Here is a 16,481-nt window from a genome sequence, read left to right as displayed (position 1 = left end):
GTATTTCTTGCTTGCTAGATAATACTCTTGTGCGCATACTAAAATGCCAAAATTCTCCTTTGCCAGAAGTCAAAGTGCCAGAGGTTCCTGTATACATAACCAGAAGTTGACTTCCATCAATTTTCCGTCATTTTAAAACGTGGTAGTTGCTTGTTTTAAGCAGTTTTACTCGACTCTACCGAAGTAACCATAGACGCCAGAAGCTCTCAGTGACTTCAATCAGAGTCATATAACGTATATTGAAGCTTCTCGGAATCAGAACTTGAATCCACTCTAGTCATAATCGGACGGTTTATTCTTCTTATAATAATCTTGCAAGATCACACATCATCTTGCAAGATCTTAAAAGATAAGCACAAATTTCAAGAATCTTGCAAGATTTTACAAGATCGGCGTTAGTTTTAAAAATCTGCAAAGATCATACAAGATAAGCATTAATTTCAAGAATTTTGCAAGATGTTACAAGATAAGCGTTAATTTCAAGAAACTTGAAGGATTTTAAAAGATAAACTTTAGTTTCAAGGATGTTGCGAGATTTTACAAGATAACCCTTAATTTCAAGAATCTTGCAAGATCTTACAAGATGTGAGTTAATTTACTGAATCCTGCAAGATCTTATAAGATAACCGTTGCATTTATTCTGGGGTACCCTGGAATTAAAATATGGATAGAAAAAAGAAACAAGACTTACCCCTCGGTGAGAACCTGAACATAACTGTTGAGGTTAATGGTGGTGTGGACAATGTTGTTCCAGAAGAAGTTTGGAATGTAGAACAGCACTGCCAGGGCAGCTAAACAAGTTAAAAGTTATAAAAAGAGCAGTTGAATCGTTCAATTTACCCCAAATCGGGAATCCAAATTATACTAGAGGGTATAGAGGGTATGGGTTGCGAAGGTTCAAACCTCTGACTCGATGGTCGCACTCCTAGTATATGCTATCTTTCTAAGCCTGATAAGTCTCATAAAAGCATTTATTGATCTAAGTAAGTAAATTTGACTAATTGATCTAGTTATAAGTTTCATATAATCTTTATAGAAATCTAACATAGATAAATTTACAAGTAAAATTATGAGGTTATAACAGTTAAAAACCTTAAGTTATAAAAGTTAACTTATAAAAGGAGAAGGTCGGGAAGGTTAGTAAAAACTTTACTAACTTGAATCAGTAACTATTTATCCTTTATTGAATAAAGCTCTGATTTGGATAATATCTCTAACTATTCGTTATTCGTTATAGTTGAGAAAAGGTTTGGCAATTCAGATTTGAATTACTTTTATTTGAGATTACTCTCTCAATTTGGAGATATTAAATTCTCAGTTTCTCTGAGTTGTTAATTCTTAATTTCTCAAAGTTGGGTTTTTTGCTTTGCTATATATAGTTCTCAGAACGGGATAATTCTCGTCCTGCTGGCTGGACGGTAAAATGTCCGTTTGGCTGAACGGACATTTTACGCAATATGAATGGTTCAGCTAATTTCATCATTCGATTTTTAGAAAGATGTAATTTGAAAACTTAGCTTAGTTAAGCTAAGTATTCAACATAAGCATTACTTTAGTACATCCCGACCCGTTTCCTAGTGGGGGTGAAATGAAAATCATAGCATCAACAAAAAAGGTACGCATAAAAAATTTACAGATATAAATGTTAAGGTTTACAGATTATAGATAAAAACAAGTTTTTTCTTCCTCTCCCCGGCTCAAAGAGGCGAAAAAGGTCGTTGCCTCGAAAGTCTTTATTACGATAGTCACGTAGTTCTCGCAGCAGGCTGTTGTTGCGCTGCTGGAGTTGAAAGTTTTTGTACCTTTCTTTTAGAAAACTCTGCTCGAGGTTACGGATGTAACTGTCTTCAGAATTTTCTAAATTAGCAGTGAGAAGATAGAACGGGACTGACAAAATTTGTTTGTCAATCCCTAGGTTCTTTGCGCGGTAAGTTTTAGTTTTGGGGTTGTAGGACACGAGTTTATACAGGTTAGCATGGTTCTGGAGCTTATAATTCAAGCTCATGTCATACTTCGGATGCCCTTTGAAGCTGGGTTTGCACACAAGCTGCTCTGTTTTCATTTGTCAATTGATTTTGTCTTGCATTGTTAGGGTATTGGGCAGGACTGCTGCCACTGGTGGTTGAAGTTGCGATGGTCCTGGTTGTGGTTGTTCTGATGGTTGTTCTTGTTGCTCATGCAATTTCGGTTCCACTGTTGTCAGGAGATATTGCTCTACAATATCGGCTGGGAGTTCCAATGGAGGCTGGTCATCTAAGAGTTCCTCAAAGGCTGGTAGAAGAAATTCGTTGTCATCAAGTGCTGTATTCTAAAAAATTTTTATACAAAAGGTTATTTATAGTTGTAATTAATTAGATTTATTTACACTGGAGAGGTGGGGAAATCATCATTGCTAGATTGATTTTCTCTTTCTTGTCTAATTGTCTGTAGCTCACTTTGTATAGGAGGGTATATGTTTATAGTCGGCTCTTTATAAGTTAGGGCTTGTACTAAATGTTCTGAGTCGTCTATTTCTTCGGTAGGACGAAATACCGAAGTCACTATGGACTGGAAAAGTAAATTAAATGTGGCTGATAGTATTACTTTTCCAAAACTCACTGAGGTTCCTGTAATTTTGTGTATTTGTAGTACTCGAATGATGCAAACTACAATGTCGATTATAAATTTCACAAACAAGAATACAGCGAAAGTAATTCTGCATTACTCCAAATAATAGTGTACTCGGCCGAAGACTTTTATATAACGGTTGTGTAAGAATTGTGACGAGATTAGAGAGTCTAAATATATTGTTTTGAAGTATAGTAGTTGCTATAACTACTAGGCTGGCTTTTACTATGTTGAATCTCAACTAATTCACGAGAAAACTCTTGCGCTGCGTCTTTCATTTCGGAATTTAAAGTTACATCGTTCCAAAATGCAATCATGTCTTCTTTGACATGAAAAGAAACTTCCTGTCCGTTTTTAAATTTCATTGAAACCATTTTGTGTTTCTGATTGCTGGGTGCGAATAATGCTGGCCCAGTGACTTGTGTTATACTTGGAGTTAATTCGATCCAAGAGTTATCATTTTCAATATCTAGTTGAAAAATATTCTTTTCTTTGTTGTTACATGGTTGTTGTTTAGCAGTTGTGAAAGTTTGTCTGCTAACTGGATCGATAACGCGAACATCATTTTTATATAACACAGGCATTCAATAATAAGAAGTATCCATTACTTGTAAAGGCAAATAAAATTTTGGACAGTGATAGTGCCAGGCTACATTGCCATTTGTCTCTAAAAACATAGATCTGTTATTAGTTAACAGAAAACCAGCCAGCTTATGACTGAGAAGCGAATATGCAAGTTTTGATTTTTAAGTGAACGTTCTAGTTCAGAAATTTGTTGTATAGTATTTATTTCAGAGAGTTGTAGCCTTCGGAAATTAGTGTACTGATAATAGTCGAATTTAGTATTCAAATGCGCCTCATAATCTATCTCAGTTCGGGAGATGTTAAGCCAACTTATTGAACTGTTCGGAAGTTTAGTAATTCTATTTATAGTAGGTAGAGGTTCGAGCGCCTCTCCTGTATTCATATTAAATCCGCCTGTAAATTCAACATACAGTGTGTCGTATGGTGACGGATAAACTATATTATTGCTATTGCAAAGTGATTGAGGCTTATTGTACACTTGAATTAGAAAGCTTTGTTCTTTCTCTGATTCTTTAGAGATATAATAATTATCTCCTATTTTTATCAATTTGCCTTCAAATTGTTCTCTTACAGCGAACAATCAATTATCTTGTTTCTCCCAGCTTTAAGCATGGGGGTCAATTGAAGTACTCTGATAATGTGCAAGGCAGGGGAACATTTTGCCAGTTATTTACTGAACCTCCCCGCAGGTTAACATTTAAAGTTGTATCCTGTATATATGTTTCAAACGTATCGTGAATTATCCAGCCAGAATCGTCACATTCGTTTGGATTTTCTCCAATATTGGGACCGGAATTTTTTATATAAGGTGTTCTTACATTTAATTTAATCGGAATTTCTTTTCCGTTAATACTTAACTTATTAGTTAATCTAGCCTGCCTACACTGTTCTTGAGTTAAATCTACGTCTGTGGTAATTGTGCTACGTTTTGCATCATTTCTACTAGCGTCGAAAAGGCCGCAATACCACCTAATGCTTTGGTGGCTTGCTCTACACATAGTAGCTTCTATTTTTCCTCTAAAGAAACGGTTGAGAATTTGTCCTTTAACTTTGAAATTTCAACATTTTGTGGTTCATTTTTACAAGGAGCGACTTTGTTTAGTGAGTACATTTTGTTAGAGTCCATATGTGAACAATCGTAGTGAGCGACTTTTAATGATGTTGCAGTTTTTGCATACAATTGATGGTGAGCGGCGTTTAGATTTGTTAAAATTTCGGAGTTTAGTTTCTCACAATTTGCATAATGGATATATAAAATGAAAGTTGCCGTCACAAAAAATTTTGTGATATTATCAATATGTTTGTTTTTGCAAAACAGACGAAATAGAAAAGGAAAGAACAAAATATTTACCTCAGTGAAATTTCTTCTGGGGTTTTCGGTTTCAATAACCTCTCCCTCCTCGGGGAACAGAGATTCAATTTCTGAATTCATTTTTAAAAATTAATTGTGGAGTTTTCGTAGATGAGAGTGTGTAGATGTGGGTTGTATACAAGAGATTCAAAAGAATGAATCGGTTCAGTGTGATTGGGAATTTATAATTTTCTCAATGGCAATTTGGCCGTCCGTGCGGATGGCAAAATACTGAGCCCTGATTGGCTAATTGTTCATACGGCATTTTGTCATTTTGTTGATTAGTATATTTACATAATTTATTGAGAGCGGATTACTATCCGCGCAACTGGTAGAATACTCAATTCTGATTGCTTGATTGAGGGTTGACCGTGAAGACAGAGTGAAAAAAAAGTTTAACTGGTTGGGGTTTATTTCTATTCTTGTATAAATAGAGAAATATTCTTAGTGTAATTCTAGTCTAACTCTAAGAATAATGAACAGAACTATTTAAATTTGTTTAAAGAGGCAAATTATTCTGCCTTCGATTGCTTAGATTTGGAGTTGGATGCCAGAGAGATGAAATTTTTCTTCTCTGAGCAGTATGTATCAACTCAAATTGTCCTCTCTGAAGAGGAATTTTATTCGCTGCGGGTTGCGCAGGAGTATTTTGTAAATAATAAAGATAGGAATTTATTGAAATACACTATGATATGTCCTGCTACAGTGCAGTACCTCAAATGTTGGTTAGGGGAAAAGGTAAATTTTTGAAGTTACCAATATTTTTCTGGGAATATATTGGAGTAGATTATTAAATTTTTGAATTTTTAGTTCGAGCGAAAGTTAACAGCACCAAACCCTGAGTGCCATGAAGAATTTATGAATTATTTGTTCGAGCTTTGGCGAGTGTGGCGGACCCCTGAGACAGCAATAGCTGGTCAGCAACTATATGGGTCGGCTGTTGTTCTGGGGCACGGGCTTCTCTTTAGAGATTTTACTCTTACCCGAGAGTTTATTAAACTAATTAAAGTTGCTAGGGCTCGACTATTATAACTTTTGTAAATTTTGGTTTAAATATTTTTATAATTTGTATATTTTAATTTTGTAATTTCGTATATTTTAATAACAACTTCGTTTAAAAGAATTAATTCTTTTGAACTTTTGGAATTAAATCGGATGGAATTGGGTTTCCATAGCGTTTAGGTTCAGTCCGTGTTCTCTGCGGTCTGACATCAGAATAAGTTGGGTTAGGATTAGGTTTGGTTTTTACTGGATGGGGGGATGAACTAATGATAGGGCTAAATGTATGAGAATTGGACGTAGTACTTTGTGAACTACTTTGGTGGCTAAACAAATTCCTGATATGTAGTGTACTTTCATTATCATTTCTATTTGTTTTGTATGGGCTGTTAGGCGCACTCCGGTACGTGTTAACAGTAGTTGAGTATTCAACTGGTTAGGGTGATGTTATTTGTTCAGCCTGATTTTTTGCGTTGTTAAAAATAGGCCACGGCATATATTCCGGGTTATCTATTGTTTGGTGATTGAATCTATTTATTGAGTACTGGTTAAACCTATCATAGTAGGCCTGTGAATCATCATAGTCAGTACTATAGTCTTGTATTAATTTGTCTATTTCCTTTTCCTCAGGAAAGTTTTCTACTAAGTGGTTTCTATGCACTACTTTCTTTTGTTCAGTCGTATCGTGAACAATTTCATACGTAGTGTTAGTAACAGTATATGGTCCAGAGCGTAACTCTAGTAACTTTTTGGATTTCAATAATCCTTTAGCGTGATTCTCTAGTAAAGCTTTACGACCGATTTTGATTGGTTTACCCAAATTAAATCTATTCCTAAACTCGTGTGCTTTGTTTGTAATTTGCCGACAGCGAGTATACGTTTTACTATATTTACTTTTGAATTCATTTTCTCGTTGTAGTATAAAACTAGACAGTCAATTTTGTAACAGTTTATCTATTTTCTCGTTTTTACAAGAGTTTTCACAGTGAGTGTGTAGGGGAAGGTCTTTACAATACTCTGAAATACAATTCCGTCTATTGTCCCGTAGTAAGCCAAGCTTAAGGGAAATTGGAATTTGCGGTTTAATACCGAATACTATCTCGTACGGAGTATATTCTGTACTGTAACTTATTGCAGTATTATGCGCAAAGGCAAATTTATTAGTAAGGCTGGCCCAATTCGATCCGGTATCGTTAATAAAACTGCGCAAATAATTTGCTAAGTTTTTATTTTGTACTTCAACCTTGCCATTTGTCCAAGGTGAGGTTGAGGTCCGTGGTTTAAATGTAATTCCGAATTCGTGCGTCCAGTGCACAAAATCATTACTTAAGAATGCAGTACCGTTGTCATGTACTATTTGTTAGGGAATTCCAAATCGAGTAAAATATTTTTCTATTAACTTAACAGTTTTTGGTGCATCAGCTGTTTTTGATGAATACACTTGTAAAAAGCGAGAGAAGATATCTACTATAAATAGACAAAATTTCTTTTGGTTACTACAAGGCCTAAATGGGCCCTTGTGGTCTATGTGTATAGTATGAAATGGGGTTGTTTCTCCCCACTCTTCTAAGGGTGCTTCGTTTAGATCATGTCTTTGTGGTTTATTCTTCTGACAATCTAAGCAATCATGTATTAGCGTTAAAACCCATTTGTACATTCCGGGCCAGTAAAAGAATCTACTAATGTTGTTAAATGTACATGCATCTCAACGATGCCCACTTAGAGGATTATTATGTGCTAACTCAAAACATTTCATAAATAACGATAGTGGAGCACATATTTTTGTATCGTATAAACCGCTCTCGTCTGGTTTACTGTAACATAGGAAGTCATATTGCTTCTCGAGTAGTAGAAGGTTAAATATATTTTTTATGCACGTAGTCCTTTACAATGCTTAATTGTACTTGTGCTCGGCGGTTCTTTGCCTGCCTTTAGCCATTGGCGAACGGTTTTTAAAACCGATCTTTTATTTGTTCGCGCAGAATTGTATCTGTGTCTAGTTGATCTTGTTTAGTAAACTCTGTTAATTTTTGTAGTAAGTCTTTACAAGATACTCTAACTTCTTTTGTATGTAGAGTTGTCGGTTCTATAATGTCACACTTATGCGTGCGTTGCTTGTATTCCTCTTTCGCTTGCTCTAGTTCTTGTATTAAGGATATATCTATACTTCCTTTTTGCAATTCTAACCAGTCTTCGTCGTCAAGACCGTCGCCTACTGCATGTACCTCTTCGGGTATTTCTTCATATGTATGATCGCTAAGGCTCTCTGTATATACATTTTCCGAAGACATTTTTCTGATTTGATTTATTTGTCGTCCATATCTGAACGAGTCGGCAATATTGTATATTGCACTACATGTTTGCTCTATATCGTCACTTGCGTCGTTAAAATCTTCGTCGGTTATATTTAGTTTTTTTTTCTGTCCGGGTATATGTGCAATTACCGGATAGATAGTATTTGGGGGTGCTTTCTTTTTGTCACAGTGTAGTATTGAATAATTTATCGGTTTATAATCCGATGTGTAGAAGCGAATGTCCTTTGGGACTGTTTTGTGTTCAAATTGCATTTTTCTCGCTTCTTCTTGCGGGACTTGTCTACTAAGTAAGTCGGGGAAAGCAAGGTTTTTACCTTCAGTGTATATTATCTTTAGATTCTGAAAATTAGTAAGCACAACTTGATACTTAAAGAATCTATGTGATAATTGTCCGCGGCGAGACCAGAGGAATAGTATGGGTCTGTGATCGCAGAATAGATATATTGGATAGGGGGAGCCTATAAAGTAGAACTCGTGAGTTTGTAATGCTGATATTATTCCGCAGAGTTCTCTATGATGTGGGGACATTTTCTGTTCTGCTTTATCGAATACAGGGGAGTTTGCAGAAACAATTCGTTTCCCCTCGGCGAACTGTTGTATTAAGTATTAATATACTACCAGTTCCTAAGTTGGAAGAGTCAGCATGTATATGGAAGCGGTATTTTGGGTTGGGGATAGGGACGGAAATATTGTGTGCAAAATTTGTTTTCAGTTTATCGAATACTTGTTGATGGCTATCCAGCCATTCGAAATTTGTTTCATTCTTAACTAAATCATATAGCGGTTTTGCGTCAATAAGATAGTTTATAACATAATTTGCATAAAATCCCATCGCCCCTAATACGCTGAGGACGTCGGATGAGTTTACTAAAGAAGTTCGGAAGCTGCTTTAAGCCGTAAAATCCGACTTGATAGGTATATTGACGTCCACCTACAAAAAAACTAGTTAATTTCTGAGTTTCTTCTGTAAGGGGCAGTTGATGATAAGCGCACGATAAATCACTACTTGTAAAATATGCTCCATTTACTTCTGTCATCAGAATTTGTAGTGGCTCGAGCGGCCAAATTGAGTTACTTGTATCTCTAATTGAGTTGAGGTAGCGGGCGTCAATTACAAGTTTTACATAGTCCTTCTTAGGCAGTATAATAATTGGATTTACAAACCAGCTATTTAAATCGTCATGCTCATTTAGCTCGCGTATTAATCCGGATTGTATTAATTCGTCCATTAATGCCTCTAACTTGTCACGCAAATGTAGGGGGACTTTGCTGGGTCGTTGCTTTTTAAATTCACAATCTTTTTAGGGGTATGTGGAATTTCTGTTTCGTGCGGCCGATATCATACTTGTGATGAGAGTATACGTCCTCATCATTTAGAAGAACTTCTAGAAGTGCTCTGAATTCATCATCCGTTAAATCACTCTGTGTGAAATCAAACTTTTTAAGATACTCGATATAGTGTGCATAATTTTTACTTGCATTTTTTGGTCGTGTATCGACTCCTTCATGAACAACTTCATGAATAATGAAGTGGTTTTGTTCAGTTGTTCTGAACTTGGGAAATTGTTCAGTATTATTGGGCTTGCATAAGGTTTTTGCATCATTTGAGAAGTCAGTTGCTATTTCAGCATCATTTTTGCATTTGTTCACAATTTCATCGCCTAAGATTCCGAATATCTCTTCGATGTTTTCATCTGTGTATTGTGCAGAGGACGGCGTATGATTAATTTCGGCTTTACTCACGTAAACATATATTTTAATTCCCGAAGAATTAAATACATTGTATAGCAATGCAGATATCTCAGACCAGTCCATTTTGTCTAATCCACATGCATTTATTGGCATAGTTATGCATCTAATGTTTTGCACTAGAAGTATACTGCGAAGTTCGAATAGTGCGGTTGTAATACTTTCAATAGACGGTTTACTATTATTTTTTTCTTTAGTTATTAGAATAAAGATCTGGTGTCCGAGGCTAGGAGCAATGTATTGTAATCCATTTTGGTTTATTGTATTTCCGTCACGGTCGTTCACTTTTACTTGCCACTTACAATGTTCTCTCAAGTCGGGGAACTTTTTACACAACATGAGTGCAAATCCTTTATCATAGCACAGTCCTTAGAACCTGTGTGTACGATAGCCATACTACTATTGAATATTGACTGTTCTTCGTGGTTAATATAGTTTATGCAACTATCGGACTCGTTCGACTCAGCCTCTTGTACTGATTTAACAACTGTACTGAGCATAAAACAATTATCTAGTTCTTCATACTTATTTAATACTGAGTATGCAAACTCACTACAATCACGTATGTTGAATTTGCGCGTATCACGACTTAAAACTAGATCACATACAGCGTACCCGATAATACCTTTATTAAGTGTAATAGGGTGATTTTGTGGTTTTCTCTTAGTATAGTTAGTGTTTTCTCTTTTTGTGTACAAAGTGTGTTAATAAACACTAGTTCTGTTTTTACTGTATTTTTGTGCGGCAGAAAAGAAGTGCCTTGGGGTAACATAAATCAATGTTTTGGTGTTTGTACAAATAGGTTGATCTTGCCTGTACATAAAGTGGCTGGAACAAGATTATTGCTTCTGTTTCTGATACTTGTGGATACTGCTTTTCATTATTCAGTGTTCCATAACTGATTACTCCTGTGTGTTCTTTTAATTCTACAGCAGGAATATCAAAATACAGAGCTTTAAAGAAAATATGACAGAAATCAACTCCAATCAGGTTAGACGTTCCTTCTTGTGTAACGCATACCTTATAGTTCGCTTCATACTTTCCGTCAGTATCAAAGTATGATGTTACTGTAGTATGGCCTAACATTCGAATTTGTGATCCATTATAGGATTTTGTGATGTTTATGGCTGAGAAAATCCTCATGCTAGGGTTCAACTTTTGCATTTCTAGAAATGTGTGGTAGTTTATTATCGTACATGTCGAACCTGGGTCAATTAGATATTCAATTTCATGTCCACTATTTTTATTTATGTCTCCGGTGGTGAAATAATACATATTTAGGTAAATCCTGGATTTTATGTTACTATTTGTATTAACTTTCGGAGACCTTAGAAGTTTAAAGGAAAGAAGTCTGTAATAGCATCGGTGTAATTATTCTGATCGTAATATTCTGTTTGTTGGTTTTGATCCTCTACCCAGTGAACAGAGTGGGACGAGCGGTGTTGTTGATCATAATATCTACTACTTGATGCTTGGAATTGATTAGTATGCGCGTGGGGGGGGACAAGAACGTTGAAAATTTTGATTCTCACGTTCATAAATTTGTCTGGCATCAGTTTCATGCGGACTGAACTGGTTGTTTTGGGGGAACTTTTGTTCATAGGTTTTATAATTATTATTGTAATAGTGTTCATTTCCGTACCTGCGATTGTCATATCCACTGTTAGTATTATTTGGACGATTCTGGGTATTGAAATACGGCTTACTGTTAGTCAGTTTTTTGTAGTCAGTACTGAAGGATGTTTTTTCTCCTTTTCCTCAGTGAGTTCTCTTTTCATTTTTTTAAATCCTTCATCAATCCTATGTTTAGAGCAGTTAGAAATAGAATGCCCATGATTACGGCAATAGTTGCAAAAGCGTGTGTTATTCAGCCGTCCTTTTACATTGAGGTCTTTAAAAGACCCTGAGTTAATAGCACTTACTTCGTTATTTCTTATTAGGCGAGTTAGCTCTTTAATTTGTGCTTCAAGACTACAAATTTTATCATTTGTTTGTTTTACTGTGCCGTCAGTGCTACCAGTAAATGTTAAGTCCTTTTTTATTAAGTGATTTTGTACTTCGTCCCACGTTTTATCCGGATTTTCTATTCTGTATTCATGAGCTTTGCGCTTTAGAGATGGGGGTTGTAGGCCCCTGATAGCAAAATCAATATACTTTTGCTCTCTTTGTCGCTGTTGTTTTGTTTGTTCAGTAGCAATTTGGCCAGGATCAGTTAATCGTGCGGGTATTTTTTCAGGCTATCCTCTGTCAGCAATATGCTTAATTCGGTGGAAATACTTTTTAATTAATTCCCCTTCCTGTCTGGTTGCTTCTTCAACTTCGAGTCGATATTTGAATTGGTCACGACTATCTGTGAACCGGGTTATGAAATATCCTTTTATTTGATCCAGGGTTCTAGTGGGGTCAATAGTATTGAACCACTCTAATGCGGTTTCTGTCAGTAAAGATCCAAATAGCGCTTAGCGTCTATTTTGGTGATTTGCTAAAACGGCAGCATCGGTAGGTAACGTTGTGCCCAAAGAGAAGTTTAATTTTTGTTCTATAGAACTCCAAAACTCATTCGCGTTTTGTCTGGGGTCATTTCCCAAGAATGTAGCATGTGACATATTCGGATGGGAGAGAGGTGTATCAGTAAGTGTTCTTACTAATGTAGCCGTACCGGTTGTTCCAGTACCAGTGCCACCAGTACCGGTGCCACTTCCAGTTCCTCCGCCTGAGGCCATTAACTTGGTTTATATTTTAAAAGTGATTACAGTGCTTAGAAAATATTTTTACGTGCCTCACTGGTCGCAACAGTTTATACTAGAGGGTATGGGTTGCGAAGGTTCAAACTTCTGACTCGATGATCGTACTCCTAGTATATGCTATCTTTTTAAGCCTGATAAGTCTCATAAAAATATTTATTGATCTAAGTAAGTAAATTTGACTAATTGATCTAGTTATAAGTTTCATATAATCTTTATAGAAATCTAACATAGATAAATTTACAAGTAAAGTTATGAGGTTATAAAAGTTAAAAATTTTAAGTTATAAAAGTTAACTTATAAAAAAAACAAGGTCGGGAAGGTTAGTAAAAACTTTACTAACTTGAATTATTATCAGTAACTATTTATCCATTATTGAATAAAGCTCTGATTTGGATAATATCTCTAACTATTCGTTATTAGATATAGTTGAGAAAAGGTTTGGCAATTCAGATTTGATTATTTTTATATGAGATTATTCTCTCAATTTGGAGATATTAAATTCTCAGTTTCTCTGAGTTGTTAATTCTTAATTTCTCAAAGTTGTGTTTTTTGCTTTGCTATATATAGTTCTCAGAACGGGATAATTCCCGTCCTGCTGGCTGGACGGTAAAATGTCCGTTTGGCTGAACGGACATTTTACGCAATATGAATGGATCAGCTAATTTCATCATTCTATTTTTAGAATGATGTAATTTGAAAACTTAGCTTAGTTAAGCTAACTATTCAACATAAGCATTACTTTAGTAAAAAATGATGAAACTACTCTTGCTTTACATTTCTGACTTTCTGACTTTCTGACTATTTCTGAAATTAGTTACGAAGTATTGTCCAAAGCGTTTACATTAGTCCCCAACACAAGCATCGTGAAATATGGTTATATATATATATATATATATATATATATATATATATATATCAAATTGTGAAACAAAAGCAATTTTGAAGTAAATTTGCCTTGTTTAACTGGTTTCTATACAGGTTTATATACCTAGTCTTAAGACATGCGGCCTGAAAATGAGGGAAAAAATCGAGTATATATACTCAAAATAATCCTATGTTGGGTTACCGGTTTTCGCAAGCGGAATAAAAGGCGTGATAAAAGTATAATGGGACCCCATAAACAAATCAGTTTCCTTCCTTGGGTCCCTTTTTGAGGTCACGTTTCACTGCCAGTGCCACTAAACCACTTTGTCACTTGTTTCTCCATGCAGCGCTCTCATGGAAATTCGGCATCGATTTTCTGAACCCTGTAAGGTTCGTTGCCGGGTTGAAATTTTCCTGTACAACAAATCTTTCATACCTCATTTGCAGACCATTGAGGACCACGGCGTTGAATAGGGTCTTTGAAACTGCTTCACCTGCTTACTATAGCATTGTGAGCAACTCCTGTCTTATGATGAAGAAGCTATCCAAACCCTCAGAATACTCGAGCTGAAGTCGAGCAAGCTGGGCCCCCACTCAGACTTGAGCTGAATGCGTAGAGTCTGTTCCCATTAAAACAGTTCTGAATGTTTCCACTTCCGATACGGGTAAGGGTTTCGTGAAGATGTCGGCAGCCATTTTGGCAGTAGGAATATTTAAACTTTTTGAGCCTTGAAGATATTGCAGAAGTCGTTTTCCGCATAGTCAGTGTGGATTGTGTAGGTGCATTCATGTGTCTGGACAGAATGTTGACTGTGAATATGATGTCTGGCCTCGTCTGTTTGGCCAGATACAGAAGTGATCCAAACAAGCTTCTGTAGATCGTCTGGTCCACTTCTTGGTCTTCGTTCTGTGCTTTCTGAAGTTTTAAGTTCAAATCAGCTGGAGATCTTGAGGGTTTGCAATGATGCATTTGAATCCGCTCGAGCTTTGTCTCTATGAAGCGTTCTTGGTCAATTGTGACTTTGACCTCTTCCCATCTGATTCTCAGACCCACAAACCAGTATAGTCTCCCTCTGTCTTCCATGTGAAATGTTGCCTCGCGTGCCTTTTTGACATCAGAGATCAATGTCACGCTTCTTTAAGCTACTATAATGTCCTCAACCCAGACCAATATGAAGGTGTGACCCTCTTTCTCTGCCCTCGCAAACAAGCAATGATCGTTTCTGCTTCTGGTGGAACCCTGTCTCAGTAGGAAATCTGCCAGTTCCCTATACCAGTTGTTAGCTGTCTGTTTCAAAACATAAATATATTTATTCAGTCGACATACTAACTTCACTCCATCTAATCCTTGTTTTACAAACTCATGTGGCTCTTCCAGGTACACTCCTTCTTCTATTGGTGAGTGCAATAAACTGGTGCATCACATGGCCCTGCTTCGCTGATAGTTGAAGTAGAATCCTAAATGTCTCTGGCTTATAGGTAGGCTCAATAGACCCAAAATAGTCCAGTCCTTCCACTTGTTTGACACCTTTCGCCACATAGCGTGCCTTGTATTTGTTGACTTGACCAGCGGGTCCCAATTTCACTTTGTAGACCCATTTGCCCTGTATGACGTCCCTGTCTGTGGGTGGTCTCACTAGGTTCCGAGTCTGGTTGTCTTGGAGTGCCCTGACCTCATCCTTCTTTGCCCGGTGCCACTGGTCCCAGTGGTCACCCTGCTTGGCTTCGTAGACTGTTTTGGGTTCCACATAGTCACCATCAATCACAACAAGATGAGCCCGCCTTCTCCAAAGAAAATTCTAACATTTTTTGCTTGTCTACCTCGTCTGGGGTCTGCCCTGTGTGCTTGTTCCAATGTCTCTTTAAAGAAGCCAACTGTCTCTGACTGTGAGAAGTCCTCTGTGTCACTGTCTTCTAGTGACGCGGAGTCTCTGAGACTCCCTCTTGCTGCAGTAGATTCCTCATCTAGCGCTGCTTCGTCAACATCCGAAGCATCTCGTCTCAGTGTTGTTTCTTGAGTGTTCACGAACTCTGCGTCATGCCACTCCTCCTTTATTGCAGATGTGCCCTGCAGCTATTTGTTGCCACCTTCTTGATTGCCATCAACTGGGTGCCAGATCCCCAGTTGCACACCTCATCTAACCCATTCTGTTGTGGCGTTTCTGGAATGGTCTTTTCCTGCATAATGCCTGAATCTAAGCAGTACATTTTGAACTGGTCTGAGAGAAACTCCTTCGCATTTGCTTGTCTCAGTTTCTTGGGCGTCACCACACGGAGAAAAAACTTCTTCAGGCGGGCCAGCGTTTCATTGTTTGCCTTAAACAAGTCCACAAAAACAAATTTCGCATACTGGTATGCAAACACAATGCCGAACTGGAACCCTGACAGTGACTCTACTGTGAAAGGTACTATCACCTCTCTGAAAACGCTCTCCAGCTTCTCTTCTGCTTGGATCTCTGCCACTCTTGTTACTGGAGTCTTTATGATTTTGGCCAATGCGCACAAACTGCATACACCATCAAGTTTCCCCACTGTCTTAAGTGCATTAATGACCACATTTGCCTGATTCAATTGAATCAATCCTCTGTGCCACTTCCTTGCGCTGACAAATTTCACGCTGTTGGAACTCATCGTGAAATTTAGAACGCTGCAGGGTAAGTAAAACAAATTATTTTCAGGTGTTAGTATTACACGAGTTCCCTTCTGGAGTTTCATGCAGCTATTTCTTTTCTCAAAAGTGAAGCTATGTCCCCACTTCGTGCATCTTGAGACTGATAGGAGGTTTGAAGAATAGTCTGGCACACACAAAATAATTTTGAGTTCGCATTGGAATTCTTCTTTGTTTGAGGGTATGCTGATTCTCACACAGCCTCTGCCCACTACTCTGGAAGCCTCCCCGTTTGGATTTCTGACCACTGATTGAATGGGTATAAAGTACAGGAACGCGTCGATGTTCGTCACTATGTGACCTGTACAACCACTGTCCACTAGCATACCTTTTGTTTTCCACTGGGTAAGAGCTGCCCCGTATTCCTCGTCTGGTGTAGCCAATACTGAAACCATTGCCACTGACTCATGTTTGCCTCCATCTCTTTGTCTCGTGCATGCCCCGTCTAGGTGTCATTTTTCTCCACACTTGCTGCATTGTGCTCTCTCTTTCCTCCTGCAGTCCTTGGCAAAGTGTCCATGGACCCCACACACAAAATAGTTTCCTTCCTTGGGTCCCTTTTTGAAGTCACGTTTCACTGCCAGTGCCACTAAACC

The 16,481-nt window shown here is 37.3% G+C and overlaps 1 protein-coding gene across 3 annotated transcripts in view; it reads right to left on the bottom strand.

The window, feature by feature from the left end:
- Positions 1-16,481, bottom strand: part of LOC142339054 (innexin unc-9-like) — a 55,664-nt gene that overhangs the window by 12,759 nt on the left and 26,424 nt on the right. For all 3 annotated transcript variants that reach the window (XM_075388712.1, XM_075388711.1, XM_075388713.1), the window contains one exon: positions 692-791. In XM_075388712.1, the coding sequence (XP_075244827.1) occupies positions 692-791 (100 nt within the window). The remainder of the gene's footprint in view (positions 1-691; positions 792-16,481) is intronic.

Source organism: Convolutriloba macropyga, chromosome 5 (genome assembly GCF_964194025.1).
Source record: "Convolutriloba macropyga chromosome 5, txConMacr16.3, whole genome shotgun sequence".
NCBI classification, from domain to species: domain Eukaryota; kingdom Metazoa; phylum Xenacoelomorpha; order Acoela; family Convolutidae; genus Convolutriloba; species Convolutriloba macropyga.
The sequence above is the reverse complement of the archived record's forward strand: the minus strand, read 5'-3'. Positions and strand labels throughout refer to the sequence as shown.